Source organism: Microcebus murinus, chromosome 11 (genome assembly GCF_040939455.1).
Source record: "Microcebus murinus isolate Inina chromosome 11, M.murinus_Inina_mat1.0, whole genome shotgun sequence".
Taxonomy (NCBI): Eukaryota; Metazoa; Chordata; class Mammalia; order Primates; family Cheirogaleidae; genus Microcebus; species Microcebus murinus.
This window is the reverse complement of record NC_134114.1, coordinates 50497485-50518083: the sequence shown is the minus strand read 5'-3', so window position 1 is coordinate 50518083 and position 20599 is coordinate 50497485. Positions and strand designations below refer to the sequence as shown.

General features: G+C 40.7%; 1 protein-coding gene across 1 annotated transcript; it reads right to left on the bottom strand.

The window, feature by feature from the left end:
* Positions 1 to 1019: 1019 nt before the first annotated feature.
* MARVELD2 (MARVEL domain containing 2) lies at positions 1020 to 20513 on the bottom strand. The gene is made up of 7 exons (XM_012783069.2): positions 20432 to 20513; positions 15537 to 16700; positions 13573 to 13608; positions 6218 to 6366; positions 5804 to 5975; positions 2327 to 2377; positions 1020 to 1201 (listed from the first exon to the last, which is right to left on the bottom strand). The coding sequence occupies exons 2-7, from the start codon at positions 16683 to 16685 to the stop codon at positions 1079 to 1081; spliced, it is 1680 nt and encodes a 559-aa protein (XP_012638523.2). The 5' UTR covers positions 16686 to 16700; positions 20432 to 20513; the 3' UTR covers positions 1020 to 1078.
* Positions 20514 to 20599: the final 86 nt, after the last annotated feature.

Here is a 20599-nt window from a genome sequence, read left to right as displayed (position 1 = left end):
CCAGAATTGATAGCCTACTTCTTCATCACACTATAAGAAGATGATCTCTAAAATGAAAACACATTTTAATGAGATAGACAAATATGAAATTGTATACAAACAAATAGAGGATTTCTTCCATTCTTGGTAAATCTGAATTTGTTTGAAATGTTTGAGTAAAATCATACTTTTTCTTTTCTTTTCTTTTCTTTTCTTTTTTTTTTTTTTTTTTTTGAGACAGAGTCTCGCTTTGTTTTCCAGGCTAGAGTGAGTGCCATGGCGTCAGCCTAGCTCACAGCAACCTCAAACTCCTGGGCTCAAGCGATCCTCCTGCCTCAGCCTCCCGAGTAGCTGGGACTACAGGCATGCGCCACCATGCCCGGCTAATTTTTTTTATATATATATCAGTTGGCCAATTAATTTCTTTCGATTTTTTTATAGTAGAGACGGGGTCTCGCTCTTGCTCAGGCTGGTTTTGAACTCCTGACCTTGAGCAATCCACCCGCCTCGGCCTCCCAAGAGCTAGGATTACAGGCGTGAGCCACAGCGCCCGGCCCTTCTTTTCTTTTCTTTTCTTTTCTGAAAAAGCACTGAGCTAAGGAAAAAAAATTATATTTTTTAACATTGCATACTGGTTAGTCCAACTAAACACTAAATCAGGAAGCACTTGCTTCTCTACCACAGATACTAGCATAAAAAAAGGCAGTAGGCCGGGCGCTGTGGCTCACGCCTGTAATCCTAGCTCTTGGGAGGCCGAGGTGGGCGGATTGCTCAAGGTCAGGAGTTCAAAACCAGCCTGAGCAAGAGCGAGACCCGGTCTCTACTACAAATAGAAAGAAATTAATTGGCCAACTGATATATATATAAAAAAATTAGCCGGGCATGGTGGCGCATGCCTGTAGTCCCAGCTACCCGGGAGGCTGAGGCAGAAGGATCACTCGAGCCCAGGAGTTTGAGGTTGCTGTGAGCTAGGCTGACGCCACGGCACTCACTCTAGCCTGGGCAACAAAGTGAGACTCTGTCTCAAAAAAAAAAAAAAAAAAAAAAAAAAGGCAGTAAATAAATAGTCCATTTGTGATAAAAATGGTTTCAAATAGGTTTAAGAATAACCTTGTACATCCCAATTCATTACTTTATCATATTCTTGAATTCTTTGCTTTATATGAGAAAGTTTATTCTTGAGATAATCACAGCGTTCTTTTTTTTCCAGAAATGTAGGATCCTATAAAAGAAATATAAGTATTATTTCACCTCTGGCTTTTGCAGTGAAGAATATAGAAACATACGTTATTACTCAGAAAATGACCACACACAGCAGAGTTACCTACAGATTTCAAAATCTGCCTAATCAGAATAACAGTTAAGATCCTTACATTTGTTTTTAATGGACTTAATTTTTCAGAGCAGTTTTAGGTTCACAGCAAAATCAAGTGAGAAGTACAAAGAGCTGAGGAACCTTTAACTTTAATATCCGAAATACATAAAAAAGTAATAACAGCCAGGCTTGGTGGCTTGCACCTGTAATCCTAGCACTTTGGAAGGCAGAGGTGGGAGGATCACTTGAGGCCACGAGTTTGAGGCCAGCCTGGACAATACAGCAAGACGCCATCTCTACAAAAAATTTAAAAATAATTAGCCAGGTATGGTGGCGTGCACCTGTAGTCCCAGTTACTTGGGAGATTGAGCCAGGAGGATCGGTTGAGCCCAGGAATTAGAAGTTATAGTGAGCTATGATTGTACCACTGCACCCTAGCCTGGGTAACAGAGTGAGACTCTACCTCTAAAAAAAAAAAAAGAATAAAGAAAAAGAAAGAAAAGAATAGAGAAAAAAGAAAGAGAAAGAAGAAAAAGAAAGAAAAGAATAAAGAAAAAAGAAAAAGTAAATAATAAGTATAGAAAAGATTAATAAAAAGTCTCTCTAGCCTTTAATGATTTTTTTTTTTTTTTAGAGATGGGGTCTCACTATATCGCTCCTCTTGTCTCAGTCTCCCAAGTAGCTTGGAATACAGAGGTGCACTGCCATGCCTGGCTTTATTTTGAGATTAAGAATGAAGTTAGAAAGATGTAAAAGAGATTAAGAATGAAGTTAGAAAGATGTAAAACTGATCTTTTCCAGATCAATGCTCATTTCCCTAGGTTATTAAATATGGACATAGCAGAGTGTTTTAGGACAGAGATGACAAGAAATGGCATCATAAGTCACTCATTTTCCCTTAAAAGTAGCATCTTATGAAATAAAAAAATCCAAAAAACAAAAAACTTTACCTAAGAGAATCAAAAGTCTGTCAATTATCATGCATACACCTGGATAAGACTATACTTCGAAAAAGAAAATTGTTTTACTCACATTCTTTTTTTTCTTAAACTGTTCATGGATTCTTGAAATTCTCTCATGTTCCTAAAAATAATATATTGTATACTTGAGTTAAAACACTTGCATTTACTCAAACCATCTCTCAAAGACAAGGAATTAAGATGAAAACAATTTTTATCTAAGATAATAATATTCACACACAAAAATTCAATTCACTAGACAAATATTCGAGGACTTACTACTGGTAGGCACTGGGACCTAGGGGTGAACAAGAGAGAAAGGTTCCACCTGCAAAAAATCAGACCCAAGTCCCAGTGTCATGGCCTGCCAGTTGTGTGACCCTGGGAAAGCTATTTATCCTCCCTAAGGCTGTTTTCTTATTGGTAAAACAAATAACCATAACAACCTTAAAGGGTTGCTCTTTTTGGTAAAATGGAAGTAATAACCATTATCATCTCAAAGCGTTGTGAAAAGTTTCCCTTATTTAAAATGATCTTATAAAGTGTTTGGCACATTATAACCACAACATTAGCTATCATTATTATTATTTTCATCCCCTTTGGAAAGTTCTTTTTCAAGTTATTAGGTGTTGGGATTAAGCAGTTGAAACTATTTAACTTTTGAAAACAGCTAACATAAGGTTCCTTCTGGGCCAGGTGTGGTGGCTCATACCTGTAATCCTAGCTCTCTGGGAGGCTGAGGTGGGCAGATTGCTCAAGGTCAGGAGTTAGAAACCAGCCTGAGCAAGAGCAAGACCCTGTCTCTACTATAAATAGAAAGAAATTAATTGGCCAACCAAAAATATATAGAAAAAATTAGCCGGGCATGGTGGCGCATGCCTATAGTCCCAGCTACTCGGGAGGCTGAGGCAGCAGGATTGCTTGAGCCCAGGAATTTGAGGTTGCTGTGAGCTAGGCTGACGCCACGATACTCACTCTAGCCTAGGCAACAAAGCTAGGCTCAGTCTCAAAAAAAAAAGAGATTGTCAGACAGTGCAGACTTTATAAATAAAATATAATAGTTTATAGTTCTAAAAGCTTCCCCAGAGAACATTTTCCATCATTTACCCATATCCTTTTCCCAACACATTTTAATTCTTCAATATCTCTGACATACTAAGATCATGAGTATCTTCTGTGTTTTGATCACTTACCAGCAGGAAAGACAAACCTGGTAATTCAGTAGTAATCTATAATTACAGGTCCTGGACCAGGAATAAACTAGCTTCTGGGACTAGGAGTGCTGTGCTGGAGACGCAGGCAGAGAAAAGAGCTCTAATTCCATCTTAGATTCTGTCACAGAAACTGAATTTATGGGGTGGTAAGGGCCAGAGGAATTATTTGGGGCAATATTCCTTTGTATTTTATGGGCTCAGAAAAGTCATGCGATCACATCATTCTCCAAGGGTATAAAAGCAGGCTTGTGAGAGAACCTGTGCTTCCAAACAGGCCCACTGGGCTTTGAAATGCTTGATATTCCTTGGGGGCATGGTGGGAAAATGAAGAGCCTGCAGACTCCTGCCCAGGGCAAAGCCCAGCCCGTGGTTGATGAGAATAGTTCTACTTTAGATAGGGACTGCAGGAGACACTGATAATAACTACAGGCCTGACAGTTTGGTTACTTACTTGTCATGGCATGTTAATAATTAGAGGTAATGACTATTGTTGATAATTGTGTGAAAACATTATGGGAAGGCTCAATCTCTCAGCCTGTACTGTAATCAGGACCCTCTTGATCCCCCAATTGCAGACCCATATCCGGCAGCCCTGGCCCACTCGCACAAAGCATCCGGACCAGAGACCACTGGGCCTAGCTCCAAAGACTACATCGTAGTCGGGGTTTTTGCATCATTTCTCTCAATGCGTCTGTTCTTCCCAACCTGTGCTGGTCTAGATTTGCCGGGGTTGCTTGTTCCTTCCTGCTCTTCTTTGAGGGCCTCTAACTTTGGTCACTCTTCCTGGACTTGTAGACCTTGCTTGTTTTCCAAATGGTACAACCTGACACTTGACCTTCAGTATTTGCTAGATTTCTTCTGCTTCCTGGTACTGGCTTCTCTTAGCTAACACCATTTCACGGCCCCAGGCTTAGGAAAATGTCACTACTGTACACATCTGGCTTAGATAGCTCATAATTATAAGTGATTTAAATGTACACTTAAAAGTCTGTGGTCAAAACAAAGACGCCCAACTAATATAGGTTCTCTGGTGAAAAATTTATATATATGTGGGTATGTGTGTGTACTTAAATACATAAATTTGTTTGACATTTATTTTTTTAAAAGCTGTGTGAGTTTTTAAAATTTAATTATACAATAGATTAGATTAATATATTGTCTCTTAAAAAGATAGAACATTACTCAAATGTTTATAGCAGCATTATTCATTATAGCCAATGAGTGGAAATGACCCAAATATCTATCAACTGGTAAATGGATAAACAAAATGTGGTATTATCCATATAATGAAATATTATTCTACCACAAAAAGGAATGAAGTATTGATTTAGACTAAAATATAGCATAAAGTATAGAACTTTGAAAACATTATGCTAAGTGAAGAAGCTAGATACAAAAGATTTATATGAAATGTTCAACAAAGGCAAATCCATTTAGACAGAAAGTAGTTCAGTGATTGTCAATGGTTGGAGAGGGGAGGGAATGTGGAATGCCTGCTAATCGGTGTAGGGTTTCTTTTGGGGGTGATACAAATGTTCTGGAATTAGAGTGGTGATGGCCACACAACTTTGTGACTATACAAATCCCGCTGAATCGTACACTTACAAAGAGTGGATTTATGGTATTTGAATGATATCTCAATAAAAAAATGTATATCTGGTTAAAAAAAAAAAACCCCACTGGTAAGGCATCCCTATTTCAGAGAGATAAAAATGTGAGGAAAAAAAGAACACTGTAGAAAGAGCTTAAATCCCCTATGATGACCATCTCCACTCCTGGTTTTCCTCTCTGCCATAATCGTAGGTATCAGCCTGATGTATGTGTGCCTAGTAGCTCACATCTACAGCTTCATATATGCTCTCTACCCTTACCCATCATGCCCTTTGCCCTTTGGGCCTGGGGTGGTAACTGCTCAGCTCTGGCTTGGCAGGGGAATGCACTGTCCCCAGTGGCTCCATTTACCCAGCCCTCCCCTTTGTGAATAAACCCTCCTTGAATTCTCCTAGATTGAGCATGCCACCTATCTTCTTTGGGACCCTGACTGACCCAGTATGTATCTTAGGCAAAGTTGTATTTTACTTAAATAAGAAAATATGGTTTATAACAAAATACCATAGAATAAAGAAAGAAAAAAAAATACGGTTTAATAATTGAAGGCAAAAGATAGTAAGTTATATGATTTGAATTATAATTTTGACTAGTCACCTCGAAGATCTCAAATGCTTTCCTAGACACAAACAGCAGATAGATATGCATGGTTGTGAATTTTAAACAAGGTCAGATTTTATTACTGCTCTAAATCTCAGTGCTCCTCCTAGGCAGCGGCAGACACCGACCTGTCGGTTTTCCGAATGATGTGGCAATCTGCTCATCACCGCGTCCAGCTCGTCAAGCTTCCTCAAGACAGCTTGAACTTCTGCAGACAGCTCCTTATACTCCGAAAACTGGTCTTGGAACACAGCTTTATAGCGTTCTCGTTCATCATCTGTATGAATCACAGGGTATTTTCTAAAGGAACAACATAAACCAAAGTTACCAACTTTTTCACTAAAAGAAGCTGAATGGGAAATCAGCTTATACCTCACTGATCACATTGTACCTTCAATTCCATATATTACTTCTCAGATAACAAACAACTGTTCACTTAATGATTTTAAACAGAGAGTATTAACTTAGGGACAAACAGGAAACTGAAAGGCCTACACGGGACCTCTCAACTTCTACCTAGAAGATTTCAGACCGGTACTCACGCCACATAGTCAGGCATCACGATAGGTTTGGGGATGTGGCCAGGTGGGATGTGTCCACTCAGGAGTTCGGGTTTCATTTTTGTTGTTCTCAATTCTCTGAAATTCATTTCTGGGTCCCTTTGTCTGTCACTACTGGTGGCCATTTCACACTGCAGTTAGGGAGAAAATGAGGATTTATTTAAAAATAGAGGTGGGGGGAACCCTGAATTTATTCTTAGAAGAAAATGGGGAGAAAAGAAGAAGAAAAGTGGAAAGAGCAATTAACATTTCACTTCAGAATTATATGTTTAATAGTCACAATGTTGTTCTGAATGTTTTTGTAACAGCTAAAGGGAATCGCCTTTGAGATATGGGAGTACATCATAGGTAAGACACACTTCAACCCACTTGTGTGTCAAAGGTGGATGATGCAATGCCAAACATGGGGTTTTTAGTGTTTACTTAGTTAGAATTTATACCTCAACTAACTGTAAAAGAATAAAAAATGTAATTCGAAATAAGAAATTCAGGGATAAAAATGGAACAAGTGAGGCCAGGTGCGGTGGCTCACGCCTGTAATCCTAGCACTCTGGGAGGCCGAGGTGGGCGGATTGCTCGAGGTCAGGAGTTCAAAACCAGCCTGAGCAAGAGCGAGACCCCGTCTCTACTATAAATAGAAAGAAATTAATTGGCCAACTAATATATATAGAAAAAATTAGCCGAGCATGGTGGCGCATGCCTGTAGTCCCAGCTACCCGGGAGGCTGAGGCAGTAGGATTGCTGAGCCCAGGAGTTTGAGGTTGCTGTGAGCTAGGCTGACGCCACGGCACTCACGCTAGCCTGGGTAACAAAGCGAGACTCTGTCTCAAAAAAAAAAAAAAAAAAAGAAAAGAAAAAGAAAAGAAAATGGAACAAGTGTACTTAAATGGAAAGAGAAAAAATGATACTGGGAAATTGAGATGAATCAATTATAAGCAGCCACTGTCACAGGTCAGAAAGAAAAGGGAAGCAAGCAAATTCATTTTCAGAAAGAAAACCTTCCTGATCATCAGTATTTTTATAGTATTTTTAAACATAAGGAGGATGTTGCTGCAACTGCAGAGGAAAGGCAGTGGTTGTCTTCAGCTGGCCCCAATGTTCTTAACCTGTGATCCCCTGAAAAGGGTTATGAGAATCCTAGATGCACATGGTGGTTTAAGTCACCCTGATTCTTTTTTTTTTTTTTTTTTTGAGACAGAGTCTCCCTTGTTGACCAGGCTAGAGTGAGTGCCGTGGCGTCAGCCTAGCTCACAGCAACCTCAAACTCCTGGGCTCAAGCGATCCTCCTGCCTCAGCCTCCCGAGTAGCTGGGACTACAGGCATGCGCCACAATGCCCGGCTAATTTTATATATATATATTAGTTGGCCAATTAATTTCTTTCTATTTATAGTAGAGACGGGGTCTTGCTCTTGCTCAGGCTGGTTTTGAACTCCTGACCTCGAGCAATCCGCCCGCCTCGGCCTCCCAGAGTGCTAGGATTACAGGCTTGAGCCACCGCGCCCGGCCACCCTGATTCTTAAACTGCAGAGCTCTTAGAGGCCTTTTTAGTAAAAAATTATGTGTTCCAAAGAGGGGAAGAGGCCTGCTACAGTGGCTCACACCTGTAATCCCAGCACTTTGGGAGGCTGAGGCAGGAGGATCGCTTCAGCCCAGGAGTAGGGGTTGCAGTGAACTGTGATGACGCCACTGCACTCTAGCCTGGGCAACAGAACAAGGGTCTGTCTCAGAAAAAAAAAAAAAAAAAAAAAAAGGAGTGAAAATAGCAGGCAGAAGGGAAGACCCAGTAGAATCCACTCTAGAATGGGCAGGCAAAGATGGATACTCAGCTTTGGGGCTAGAAAAAGACTGTTCAGGGACTCCTTTGGACAGTGCCCGGAACATGGTGAGGTTGGTGGATGACAGAAGAAAGATTTCCTTTTTATAAAGAAATGAGGTTCAAGGCTGGGCGAGGTGGCTCACGCCTGTAATCCTAGCACTCTGGGAGGCCGAGGTGGGTGGATTGCTCGAAACCAGCCTGAGCAAGAGAGAGACCCCGTCTCCTACTATAAATAGAAAGAAATTAGCCAAACAACTAAAAAAATAGAAAAAATTAGCCGGGCGCGGTGGGTGGCACATGCCTGTAGTCCCAGCTACTCGGGAGGCTGAGGCAGGAGGATCGCTTGAGCCCAGGAGATTGAGGTTGCTGTGAGCTGGGCTGACGCCATGGCACTCACTCTAGCCTGGGCAACAAAGTGAGACTCTGTCTCAAAAAAAAAAAAAAGAAAAAAGAAATGAGGTTCAGAGAAATCAAGTAAATTCTCCAAGCTCACACAGCTATTTAGTGGAAAAGCCATGATTAGAACCCAGAACTATTTGGTTCAGTGATACTTAAATGAATCACATGAGGAAATCTATTTATTTAAATGTACCCTGTTCATATCCTAAAGTTCCCTGAAGTTCTAGTAGCACACTAGAAATGAGTTTGTGATGAAGAGGACAGGTAATGCCATACTGCCAGGGGAAAGAAAGATCATACTTGGGAACAGGATTCTTCTTTGGAGCAGTACCCTCCCCCATCCCCCACCCTTTCAGCCTTCAAGAACTGCTTACTGAACTAAATTGAGAATGGCTTGGGAGGGCGACCAACTTCATTGCAAACAAAAGACAAAACAGGATTTTAAAACCTTGCTTTTTATTTTGCCAGGCAGCTTTTACAATTGTTTCCTGATTTCCCTTCTCTGAGGCTGGCTTTGAGGTTTGGTTTAACATTAGCTCATTCTTAAAAACCACTAAGTCTTAACCAAACAGCACACTACTCAGAATGGATTAGACATGTCAGCTGCTAACCCGCTCTAGGGGAAAGTTATAAAAAGGAAAAGCTCTGCAGCCATGGCTCTAGGTGGAAGGGAAACTAGATCACCTAGACATAGGAAACATGGCTCACCACAGTTGGGTGGTGAAAAAATTTAAGTAGGGGACAGAATACCCTGAGAAAATGAGATTAAGCAAAGATATTTTAGTGAATGCATTAATTAATTCATTCATTTATTTAGAGAATAAATAAATGTGTGCACCACCACACCTGGCTAATTTTTAAATTTTTTTTATAGAGACAGGGTCTTTTTATGTTGCTGAGGCTGGTCTCAAACTCCCCAAGCCATCCTCCCGCCTCGGGTCTCCCAAAGTGCGGGGATTACAGGCGTGAGCCACTGCAGCTGTCTGGGAACACATTTTGAGGTTAGTATTCATCCTGTTGTGTTTCTCTACTGGTTAAGATGTCATTTTCTGGCCAGGCGCAATGGCTCACGCCTGTAATCCTAGCACTCTGGGAGGCCGAGGCAGGAGGATCACTGGAGGTCAGGAGTTCGAAACCTGCCTGAGCAAGAGCGAGACCCTGTCTCAACTAAAGTGAGACTCTGCCTCAAAAAAAAAAAAAGATGTCATTTTTCATCCTGATGAATTCTTGTATGGTTAATCTTGAAAATGGATAATGGTATTAAACATTAGGGAAACTTTTTTGGCTTAAATAAATGGATTTCTATTTCATGGCCTCTGTCCGTCTTTAGCTTCTAAATATTTAACAATCCAGTTCTCACGTGGCTGGCTGAGGAAGCTGCTATGGAGCCTGTTGATCCTCCAGATCTCAGTAGCAGCACCAGGCATCGCTCTCAGATTTCCTGGCCAAAGTCATGAATTCTGCCCAGGTAGTCACTTTGGGCAAGAGAGTCCATAATTAATTTTTTTCTAGGTAAAATTTTTTCAAGCAGGAACTATTTATTTTCCTTACTTCCCCATCCCTAATTCTAAAATCTACCTTTTAATATAAACAGGGAGTTTTAAGAAATCATAGCATTTCCATGCAGACTATTTCACCTGCTTTCAATTTTTTTTATTTTTATGATCTTAACATTTTTATCCACTTTTTTTTGGATAAACCTCCCTGACCATCAGTTTGGAAAACTCTTTTGGGAAGAAATCTAAAACTAGACATGAGACAAAGAATTAAAACCTCTTCAGGCTTTTGTGGGAAGGATGCATTGGGCTCCAGCCCTGTGACAGAACACTCTTAAACAGTGCTCTTGATTATAAACACATCAGAGGAGGGGGAGGGAAAGGGCCCAAAGCTGCAGATTTAATATGACCTTTCTTGGTTCTGGCCAAAACTAGTTTTTTGTCACTAAATATCAGGAATGGTTTGCTGTGACACAAAAGAAAGTAACTAAGCAATGGGATATGTTTTGTTTGTTTGTTTGTTTGTTTTTTTTGAGATAGAGTCTTACTCTGTTGCCTGGGCTTGAGTGCCGTGGCATCAGCCTAGCTCACAGCAACCTCAAACTCCTGGGCTCAAGTGATCCTCCTCCCTCAGCCTCCCAAGTAGCTGAGACTACAGGCATCCACCACCACACCCAGCTAATTTTTTCTGTTTTTAGTAGAGATAGGGTCTTGCTCTTGCTCAGGCTGGTCTCAAACTCTCAACCTCCAGCAACCCTCCCCCCTCGGCCTCAGCCTCCCAGAGTGCTAAGATTACAGGTGTGAGCTACTGTGCCTGGCCGGGATAAGTAATGTTATGGCTATAATTGTTAAACTTTGTAAATTAAAAATGGGCTAAATGAATATCCTGTCAAGATAGAAATAGGGAAAGCTAAATGTATTTCAGTGTGCATCTGTTCAATTCTTGATCCTCTCTTCCTTTGAGTGTATAACGTAATGATGCACATACCCCTAACCCCAAACTTAGACCATCACCTTCGATGCCGGATTAGAGTTTGGCTTTTCTAACTTGAAAAAGAAACTGCTTAGCACTTAGGGTTTTATCAGAATTTGTTGCTGTCTCTATGTGAGCTTATTTTATGTCTGTATATTCCTTCTTTTTAAAATGATTTTACTTGCTTCTTAAATATTGTATTCATTAAAATATGAAACAAGGAGAGATAACCTAATATATAGACCAAACAAGGGATAGGAAACTGAAGTTCAGAGCAGGAAATAATTTCCCCAGCATCACAGAGCTAGTAAGTAGCTGATCTAGTACTCAAATTCAGATGTGTCTGATTCTAAAGTCCTCCTCCCACACTGCATTGCCTTTCCTGTGCTAGTCTGCCAGTTCTTCCCTCCTATGAACTAGGAAGGAAGCAAGTACACATCATACCCAGTGAAAAGCTGGAAGTCCCAAGCTTTTCTCTCAGGTTCCTCATTGATAAATCCAGCAGAGATTCCCTGATTAAATCATGGGATTCCCTTTTACAGAGAGGTCTGCTTCTAGGATATATCTAAATATGTTGATCCACAGTGATTCAATCTGGGAAGAGGCCTTTAAAAGGATGCTGTTTGGTTTCAGCTCCCAGATCTTGAAAGAGTAGGAAAAGTTAACTGGGCTGATATGATATCCAAAGGAGTTCTAGCAATGGGAGTTCCCACATCTGCTAAGGTTATTCCTGACTATTCCAGGACCTCTTAGGATGTGGGACTCTGCGACACACCCTGGACATTCTAGGAACCAACCTTCTAGGGTTGTCTGAAGTTCTACACAGGCAGATCTTCCTAATCTTGTCCCACCTGTGGAGGCTGCTTCAGGTACTTTCTTACAAACAATGACACTGACTACCCTGTCATTTGAGGCAATTTCCTCCAATTTATCCTAGCCTTTCAGGTTGACTCTACTCTGTATTTAACCACTTCGGTACAGGCCGGGCTCACCGGCCGGGAAACCTTGCCCACAGCCGGCACTCACAGTCCGCACGATAGTTTGTGCTGTGCACTGACGACGAATCCGGTTTGCTCTTGTGTGATGAGGAAAGCTTTAAAGTACTGAAAGCTTGTTTTACCTTTCAGGCAGCTTTACTTGTAATGTAAATCAGAATAGGTAACATATACACATATGTTTTCATTACGTTATTTTTAAATGTTCATAATTTTATTTTGATACACGAAAAATTAGAAAAGTCATATCACGGCTGTCGGCTAAAGTCGCTGTGCGTGTTCATCTGTGGCTGTCGACTACAGTCGACGCTTGGCTGTGCGTGTTCATCTGTGGCTAGGCTATCGACTTATAGTGGTTGCTCTTACCGAAGTGGTTAAATCCCACTGGTAAATCCCACCTCAGAGGGACCAACCAGGAAGCCCATCGATCCTACTCTGGACAAAAACGACCCACACTGTCACATCATTGACACATTATAGCCCAGTGAGGCAGTGCTGTCCAGCCTAGTGCTGAGCAATCAACATCTACAAAGTGTACAGCTTTAGCCCCCCAAAGCAATAGATAGATTCTTCTCTCCTGCCCCTTAGGATATTTGAAATACACTTTCTAATGTCAGTACTCTGCCTGACTAACTCTGATATCAGATTTTGACATCATCTGTTAACAAGAGTGTCAGCTGGTTGAGCATGGTGGCTCACGCCTGTAATCCCAGCACTCTGCGAGGCTGAGGCAGGAGGATCACTTGAGCCCAGGAGTTTGAGATTGCAGTGAGCTATGACGATGTACTGCATTCTAGCTCAGGTGACAGTGAGACTCTGTCTCAAAAGAAAAAGAAAAACAAAGGAAAAAAAGAAGAGGAGAGCAAATATATGTGTGTGTGTATACATGTGTGTATATACATGTAAAATATACATTTATGAAAGAAAACACAAGATACTGTTATCATAGGTCCCTCCAGGCAGGGGAACTGAGAAGCTGGGGTATAGAACTGGGACGATTTTCTATGAGAGACCTTTTTGAATTTTGAACTAAGTGAATATATTCTGTATTCAAAGAAAGAAACAAATCCAAAAGTTTGATTTTCAGCTTATCACTTAGAAATAATGTCTACTATCTTAAAAAAGAAAATTTCAATGAGGATAAAATTGTGATTATTAAAATATATTAAATTATTACATATATAAATAATTATAATAACAGCATCTCATTGAATCCTCTCAGCAATTTATGAAGTAGGAATTATTATTATTATAGTTTTACAGATGAAGAAATGAAGGCATGGAAAGATTAAATAACTTGGTTCCTGTCACAAATTAGCTACTGCCACACAGCTAGCAAATTGTGGAATAGGAATTCTCTGCCACTACAAAATTTGGCATCTGAAAGTATGGTGAGAAGGATAGAAAAGAATAGCAAAGAACTTTAAAGAGAAATGAAAAAAGTTTGCATAAACTTGCACCTAACAAAATTAAAAGGAGTTATAGATAGGATTAATTGGTCCTTTTAGTATTACAAAAAAGCTGAAAATGCTAACATGAACTCAATGTAATAGCTACACTTTTGTCAATGGCTAATTCTACTATGTAGATAAATAGACATAAAAGTATTTAGCAAATCTAGAGCTAAAATATAATGTGAAGTAAATTTTATTCTTACCATTTTCCTTTTCGATGACAATGATGCCTCATTTATCTGGGGAAAAAAAAAGAGTTAAAACAATTTTTCAACGGCATATGAAGCTACTTTGCAAATATTTTCATCCATTTGCATTCACCAATCAATCTCAATTTTACAAAGGTTGATTCTCTACTTTTTGCCAGATGTTCCTCCTACTTTTTGCCTAGGTTTTCATGGGCCAGTGGTGAACCAGAGGGGTAGTGATTAACTAATTCCCTACCAATTAGGAGCATAAAGAGAAGTTGGAAATACAGGGATGTCGGAGACTATTAGGTAAGGTACTTTGAATTACCTAGAAATTTTATTTATTCCTGGCTTCCATTACCTTATATGATTGAAAAGTTAGGACAGTCACCCCATAAAATTAATGAAAAAAAGCCATAGCCATTACATCTTCTAACCTTTAGGAAGTTATAGCAACACACAGACAGGCACAACCTCCAATATTAGAAGTGACTCGAGTCTAAACAAACATTATGAAAAGTCTTATAGAAACAAATTTTCGTTGAGAAAGGAAAAAGAAATAAAAGGGTTATGTTGATAATTTTAATCACATTCATGTAGAATTTTGAAATGTTAAGATTTAATAACTGTTATAAAACTAGCATAAAATTATGAGGAAGTCTTGAGTTTCACTATCTGCCTTTCATATTGATTAGAATTTAAAATTCTTTACTTTGTACACATAGATGTAAATTTAAGAAATATGCTTAAAATCCTGAGAAAAATTTTTAGAAATAGCTTGAATGTATGTAGAGTTCTAGTAAGATAAATGTATTTTGTGACAATAGAGTATAGGTCACATTGAAACATGTTGAGGTTCTTTGACACATAGGTACTTATGATATGTATCAGATTCATGCAAAAGATTAAAAGTAAAATATCTATATCAGTGTGTGCTATTCTAAGGATAGGATTCAATTTTTATTTATAGTTTTGCCCAATATCTACAAGATGTACTTTGTATAGCATCTAATAAATCCTGGGAAAAATGGGAAAGGAAAAATTCATGATACAGTTAACTTCAAATTAAGAAAACATTGAAGATAAATATTGACATTTTCAGTGTTATTAAGAGATTCTGTTACACACATCTCCTTAGAAGAAATAAGTAAAACATTAATTTAGTTTAGGGTATAATGAAGCTAGCAGAACATACCCTAACCTTTTGCTCCTGTTTGATGAAAATAATTTTAAATAGGACTTTTACATAATCCTATCCTTTAGGTATTATTATTATTCTCATTTTATTCTCTTTATTCTTCTTATTATAATATTTAATTAGTTAAATCCTAGAAATATAAAAAAACGTTCAGGGCTGCCATTCTAACTATAGAACACACCTCTCTAAAATAAGGACAAAACATCAAAACCACTGGGTAAATTTTCACCAATGAAAATGGTGAGTATGGTCATTATAATACATACTCAATACTTAAAAAAAAATCAAACATAGTTCACCATATTCTTATTTGCTTTATATAACTCACTGGAAAAAAGTAAATCATAACATTTAAATGAGCATTTTCTTCCTGTAACTGAAAAATTATGAATTTTTACTGCTTTACCATATTAAAGAATCAAGATTGGCAAGATTGGCAAATTTACTTTAATGATAAGACACTTATTTTACTGAGTATTCTTTTTTTTACAGAAATTCAGTAGCTATGTTTTTTTCTTAAGCACCAGACAGGCAAAACAGTGCAGCCAACAAACTTTATGTTACATATCTGGTGTCTACTTGCAAGGTATAATAATACAACAATGAAACACTGGAGTGGATTATCTCAGTTCTGGTTCAGTGAGCTAGAACTTTTGAACCTCAGATCATGAAGAAACTTAAATACTCCTTCGAAAGTTTTCTGTTTCGAGGACTATACATTTTTAACAAGGGAACAGAGGAAAAAAGTGAAAAACAAATGAAGGATTGTGAGATCACTTACCTCCTGTTGTTCCATATATTCTCTCTGTCTCCGAGCTGCCTCGTGCCTCCATAACTTTAGGCAAACCAAAGCACTAATGAGATAAACTATCATGGTGACAAACAGGAAGATCATTGCAGCTATCTGTCCTCCTTCTACCCTGCAGAACATTGCATTCACTGGCGTATTAAATAATGGATAGTAGCAGAGTCCACCTCGGTTGGTATCGTTCACATAGACTATGGCTGCAGCCATATACAAGATAAACAAGGCAACATTAATTCCAAATTCAGTTAGGGGCCACCAGTTGGAGTCCAGAAGAATAGTCCGGTAATACATGGACATGCCAAGAACCAGAATAATAATGGTGGTGATCCAAGCTAATCCGGCAGCCACGAGCACAAAAGGGGTCTTGGGGCCACTGTAGTAGTAGCCCCCATACATACTGCCCAGGCTACCAACACCTCCCACGCCGTAGGGCTGTGAATATCCAAACAAGTTGTACCACTCGCTGTCCTTGTGAATGTAGGCCGTGACACAAGCGAAGACACCGGCCCCCAAAAGCAGCTCCACCACGCCCAGGATTCTCAGCAGGCCTGGCCAGGACTTCATGTAGGAATACCTCAGGTTGTACTCCTCCACCTTCTCACTGTATGTTCGAGCTGTTTGTGTGTGTCGGCCTAGAGATCCACAGGGGTCGTGGGGAAACATGGCATCAGTCTCCTGGGAATTAAAGGTTCCTTCCGACCCTCCTCCGTGGGGATCCTTGCAGGAGTTGGGGGGCGAGTGGTGGTTCAGTTTCGCAGGCGAGGCTGGCGGCGAACACTCCACTCCATCGGAGATGTACCTGATATCAGACACCGGCTTATCCCATTCCGGGTCCTTTTTCTTCCCCCTGAAGAAGTTCTTCCAGGAGTCGGGGACAAAGCGCCTTACCGGTTTGAGATCCGGCGCTACGGCTGGCTCCTCCGTGTCACTTGAGTAGAAGTCCGGGCCGAACGGTGGCTGTAACGGGAGAGGCGGTGGCGGTAAAGGATCAGCGCTCAGGGCCAGCTCACTGTCGTGGAGAGTCTGGAGGCTTCTTATGGTGCCATCTTGGTAGGGCAGTTCGCCCGGAACCTCGTCGTAGTGCCTGTCCCGATTCCTGGATCTTCCATCACTTGAAGACATTGGTGATTTTCGAACCTGTGGCCAAGTTTAAAGTGATCACTTATGCTTTTTTTTTTTCTTTTCAATGATGCTGATTTTATTTATTTAGTAGCAAAAAGTATTCAGGAGACCAATATGATCACGTCTAATTATTATGATATACAAGACTAACATAAATGTGTATATATGTGCATTTTTTAGATATTTGAAATATTTTATTCTGATTCCAAATGAAAAGGAATGGGAAAGATAAATATGTATATTTTAAACATATTGATTTTGAATATTACTCAGGGATATACAATTACCCAGGGATATAGTCATCATTCTATGACATTTTATTTTTTATTTAAAAAAAATTTTAAACTAATCCCATGGGGATTGGGGTGGAGGGGTGAAAAAAATTTTTTTTAAATAAAATAAAAAGTAAACTAATCCCATAATAGATTACATGTCACTTCAAGTGCAACAAAAATTTTAAATCTTAGTTACGAATTTTACATATGAAAACGTTTATGAGTCTAATTTATCTGTGAGACCTTTAAATGACAAAATGTAGAAAACAAAAATGACAAACCTTTAACATAACAGAATGCTAACACACTTCCAAGTAGAGTCCTTTCCTCAAACATCTAAGTCAAAATATTTAAGAGTATGAGTATACCACAATTTGATGGGTCAGCAAATACTCTCTTTATTAACTCACATCTGGTTTGGAATAGCCTAGGAGAAGCAGTCAGTTAAAATATAGAGAGTAGAGAGTCCCTTCCCTTCCTAAAACAACAAAGTCAATTTAGAGGACTTGCTTCTTCCACTCTAAAAATATTAACAATTGATATTGGATTTAAAAAACTGAATTCTCAGAGATAAAAATCACTGAAGCCTAAGGTTTCCCCAAGGGACAACACCGAATTGTAGCAATGACCATATCATTCTTTCTAGAGCAATTATCTAAAAGTGATTTACTGTCACCTCGAAGAGACTAAAGCATCTTGCCAGGCATTCAATCCACCTCAAAAATAAGCCAGGCAAGGTGGTATACACCTGTAGTCCCAGCTACTCAGGAGGCTTAGATGGGAGGATCCCTTGAGCCCAGGTATTTGAGGCCATCTTGAGCAACATAGCAAGACCCATCTCAAAAAAAAAAAAAAAAAAAAAAAAAGCACAGAAAAAGCACTTCACTATCTATGCCTGTTGATTCCTTTTATGAAATCAATGACCTGGACACATATACAAAAAAGGGGAAATCATTTGCTAATGTAACTACTAGGTTTAAGGTACACTGAATGTCTCCCTCAAACTGTTTATGGGTGAGTGTTTATTGAAAACTTAAACTAGGCATATGGTATTGTACTTGACACTATGAAGTTTTCAAAATTAAAATGGATAACACCATCTTTATGGGTTGAACAATTTGGAAATTCCTAAGGCTTTTTTGTTTTTTTTACGATGCCAATTTTAAATACAGTTTTATTTAAGACATTTATTTAAGACATTTCCACTTACAATACAGTGCTTATAATGTGCAATGTTATTTCCTTCCCCGGCTTTGTTTTATTTTACCTTTGGAAAATGGAGACCTATCATTCAAGAAATATTTCCTAAGCATCTGCCTTGCACCAGGCATGCTGTAAGGTATACTGGTGAACCAAGCAGACTGAAATCCTTGGCTTCATGGAGCTTTGATTCTAGTGGGGGTGGAGGTGGGGGTCACAGATGATAGGTAAGTGAAACATTTAATATGCTAAGGAATGAAGTTAAGAAAGCAGGTAAAGAGTGCATTGTGGGCACCGTGCTACAGTTCTAAGTAGCGTGGCCAGGGAAGTCCCCATAGAGAATGTGACATCTGAATAGAAAACTGAAGGTGAAGGAGGAAGGCAGGCAGTTATTAGGGAGAAGAGTGTTCCCGGCAGACTGAACGAACAGCTAGTGCAAAAGCCCTGAGGCAAGAGTACCTGGCATGTTCAAGAAATATTAAGGCATGGAGGCTAATGTGGCAGCAGAAAAGTGAGTGCTAAGGTGAGTAGTAGATCTGAGGTCATCTGAATCATGTAGGGCCTTAAAAACCACTGGATAGGACTTTGGTTTTTACTGGGAGACGGGAAGCCAATGGAGGATTCAGAGTAGAGGAATGACATGATTTGACTTATTTTAACAGGATGGATGCTATGTTGAGAGTACACTCCAGAATGGATCCAGGGACACTGGCTAGGAGGAGGCCACTGAAATAATCCAATGGACCATGGAGATCTTTTTTTTTTTTTTTTTTTTTTTACACAAGACCCTCATGTCTAAGACCATGGAGATCTTGAGAAGAGGTCAAATTCTAGATAGAGAGTATTTAAATTTTGTGTTACGGAAATTTTCAAACATAAAAAGTGGGTAGAATAGTATTACATACCCTTGTCTACTGATTAACCAGCTTCTACAATTGTCAATTTATGGCTGTTCTTGTGATGGCCCAGCATGGTGCCCAATGCAAAGCAGGAACTCTATATATTATTACAGTTACAGCAATCAGTTATTTTTGTACCTTTACCTTTTTCTAAAGTTCTAGAAATGCATAGTACTACCATAATTTCTGAAACTCATTCCTAAGAAATGTAGAAGCAAAAATACAACAAATAACTTCAGGAAGTTTTACGTATCTCTCAATATCTATGATACACATGCATTTATAGGATACTCTACTGCTTACTTTAAATCACTGGTAAAAGTGTGATTCACTGTAATAAATTTAAGTCATCCTCACCTGTGAAAAGTGGCTTATTTGAATGAGATCACTTGATCAATCTTTAAATAAAAAGCAAGAAATTATAAGTTTCGGTTGTGGAATAGCAAGATATGTAATTTTAGAAGGAAATGGTAAGCTATATTTTATCACATCTTAGATATCTGGATACCCCTAAATGCCTTTCAAGATGTAACCGAGCGTCCACTCAGGTCCAGCACGCTGAGGTACAGTGGCTCTCAGCTTTGTTCAAGCCTCGGACCCTGACTGCATTCTGTCGGAACACTTATCTCAGAAAGCCATAGCGGTGGCAGAAATGGTTCCTCCCAGCCAAGTGTCACAGGAATCACGTCTGGTCACCTTTACACAAACAGAATCTCCGCTTTAGCCGCCTTTAAAGTTTTGCTGGCCCCAAGAAAGGGGCAGACTTCAAATACTTCTGGTCTTCCGAGGGGTCGGGAAAGCCGCTGGGGGATTTCGCACACGACTGCCAGGGGATAGCGAGCATCTTCGCTGGGGTCCCCCGCGCCAGCCTCTGGACGCCCAGTCCCACAGCTCTCGGGCTGCCCCTGCTCTGCCCACTCCGCGCGAGCGTCCCGTCTTCCCGTTTCTGACCGAAACTCCACTCGGTCTTCAGAGATTCCGCCCCAAAGAGGCCGGAACTAAGTTGCAGGGACCTCCCAGGTGAGGAGAACCTGGATGGCCGCGAGGGCGCGGTCCCGCCCCGCGCCCGGAAGGACAGCCGCTCGGCTGCACCTGCGCCCGCTGAATGGAACCCTTCGGGGCGAGGGCCCTCCCCGCGCCCCACTCTCAGCGCGCAGCGCCCCGCAGGCCTGCGTGGCTCCGGCCGCCGCCGCCCAGGGTCCTGGCGGGCACGGGCCGGCCGAGGGAGCTCCACCTACCCCACGGGGCCCGCCAGAGGCCCAGGGCGCCCCCCCTCCCCACCCCCTGCACCTGTGCACACTTGGGCCGGGGGCAGCCAGGCCCTCCCCGCCCGTGTCCCGTCCCCTGGCCCCACCCCTGCGGCCCCACTCACCTGCGCGGCCGCTGGGAAGAGCGCGCACACCGCCCGGGGCTCTGAAACCGGGATCGGGCTCCTGGGGCGGGGCCCGGGCGGGCTGAGCCAAGCTCTGCCCCGCCCGGCTTTGTCAGGCCCTACTCCCGCTCAGTGCCCGGGCTGTTCCGTATCCCCCCAACAGGCTCC

Coding starts and splice junctions, on each gene's coding strand:
- MARVELD2 (XM_012783069.2), bottom strand. CDS start 16,685: ATGTCTTCAAGTGATGGAAGATCCAGGAATCGGGACAGGCACTACGAC. Junction 13,609..15,536: donor AATATATGGAACAACAGGAG/GTAAGTGATCTC, acceptor TTTTTTCCCCAG/ATAAATGAGGCATCATTGTC. Junction 6,367..13,572: donor TGTCATCGAAAAGGAAAATG/GTAAGAATAAAA, acceptor CCCTAACTGCAG/TGTGAAATGGCCACCAGTAG.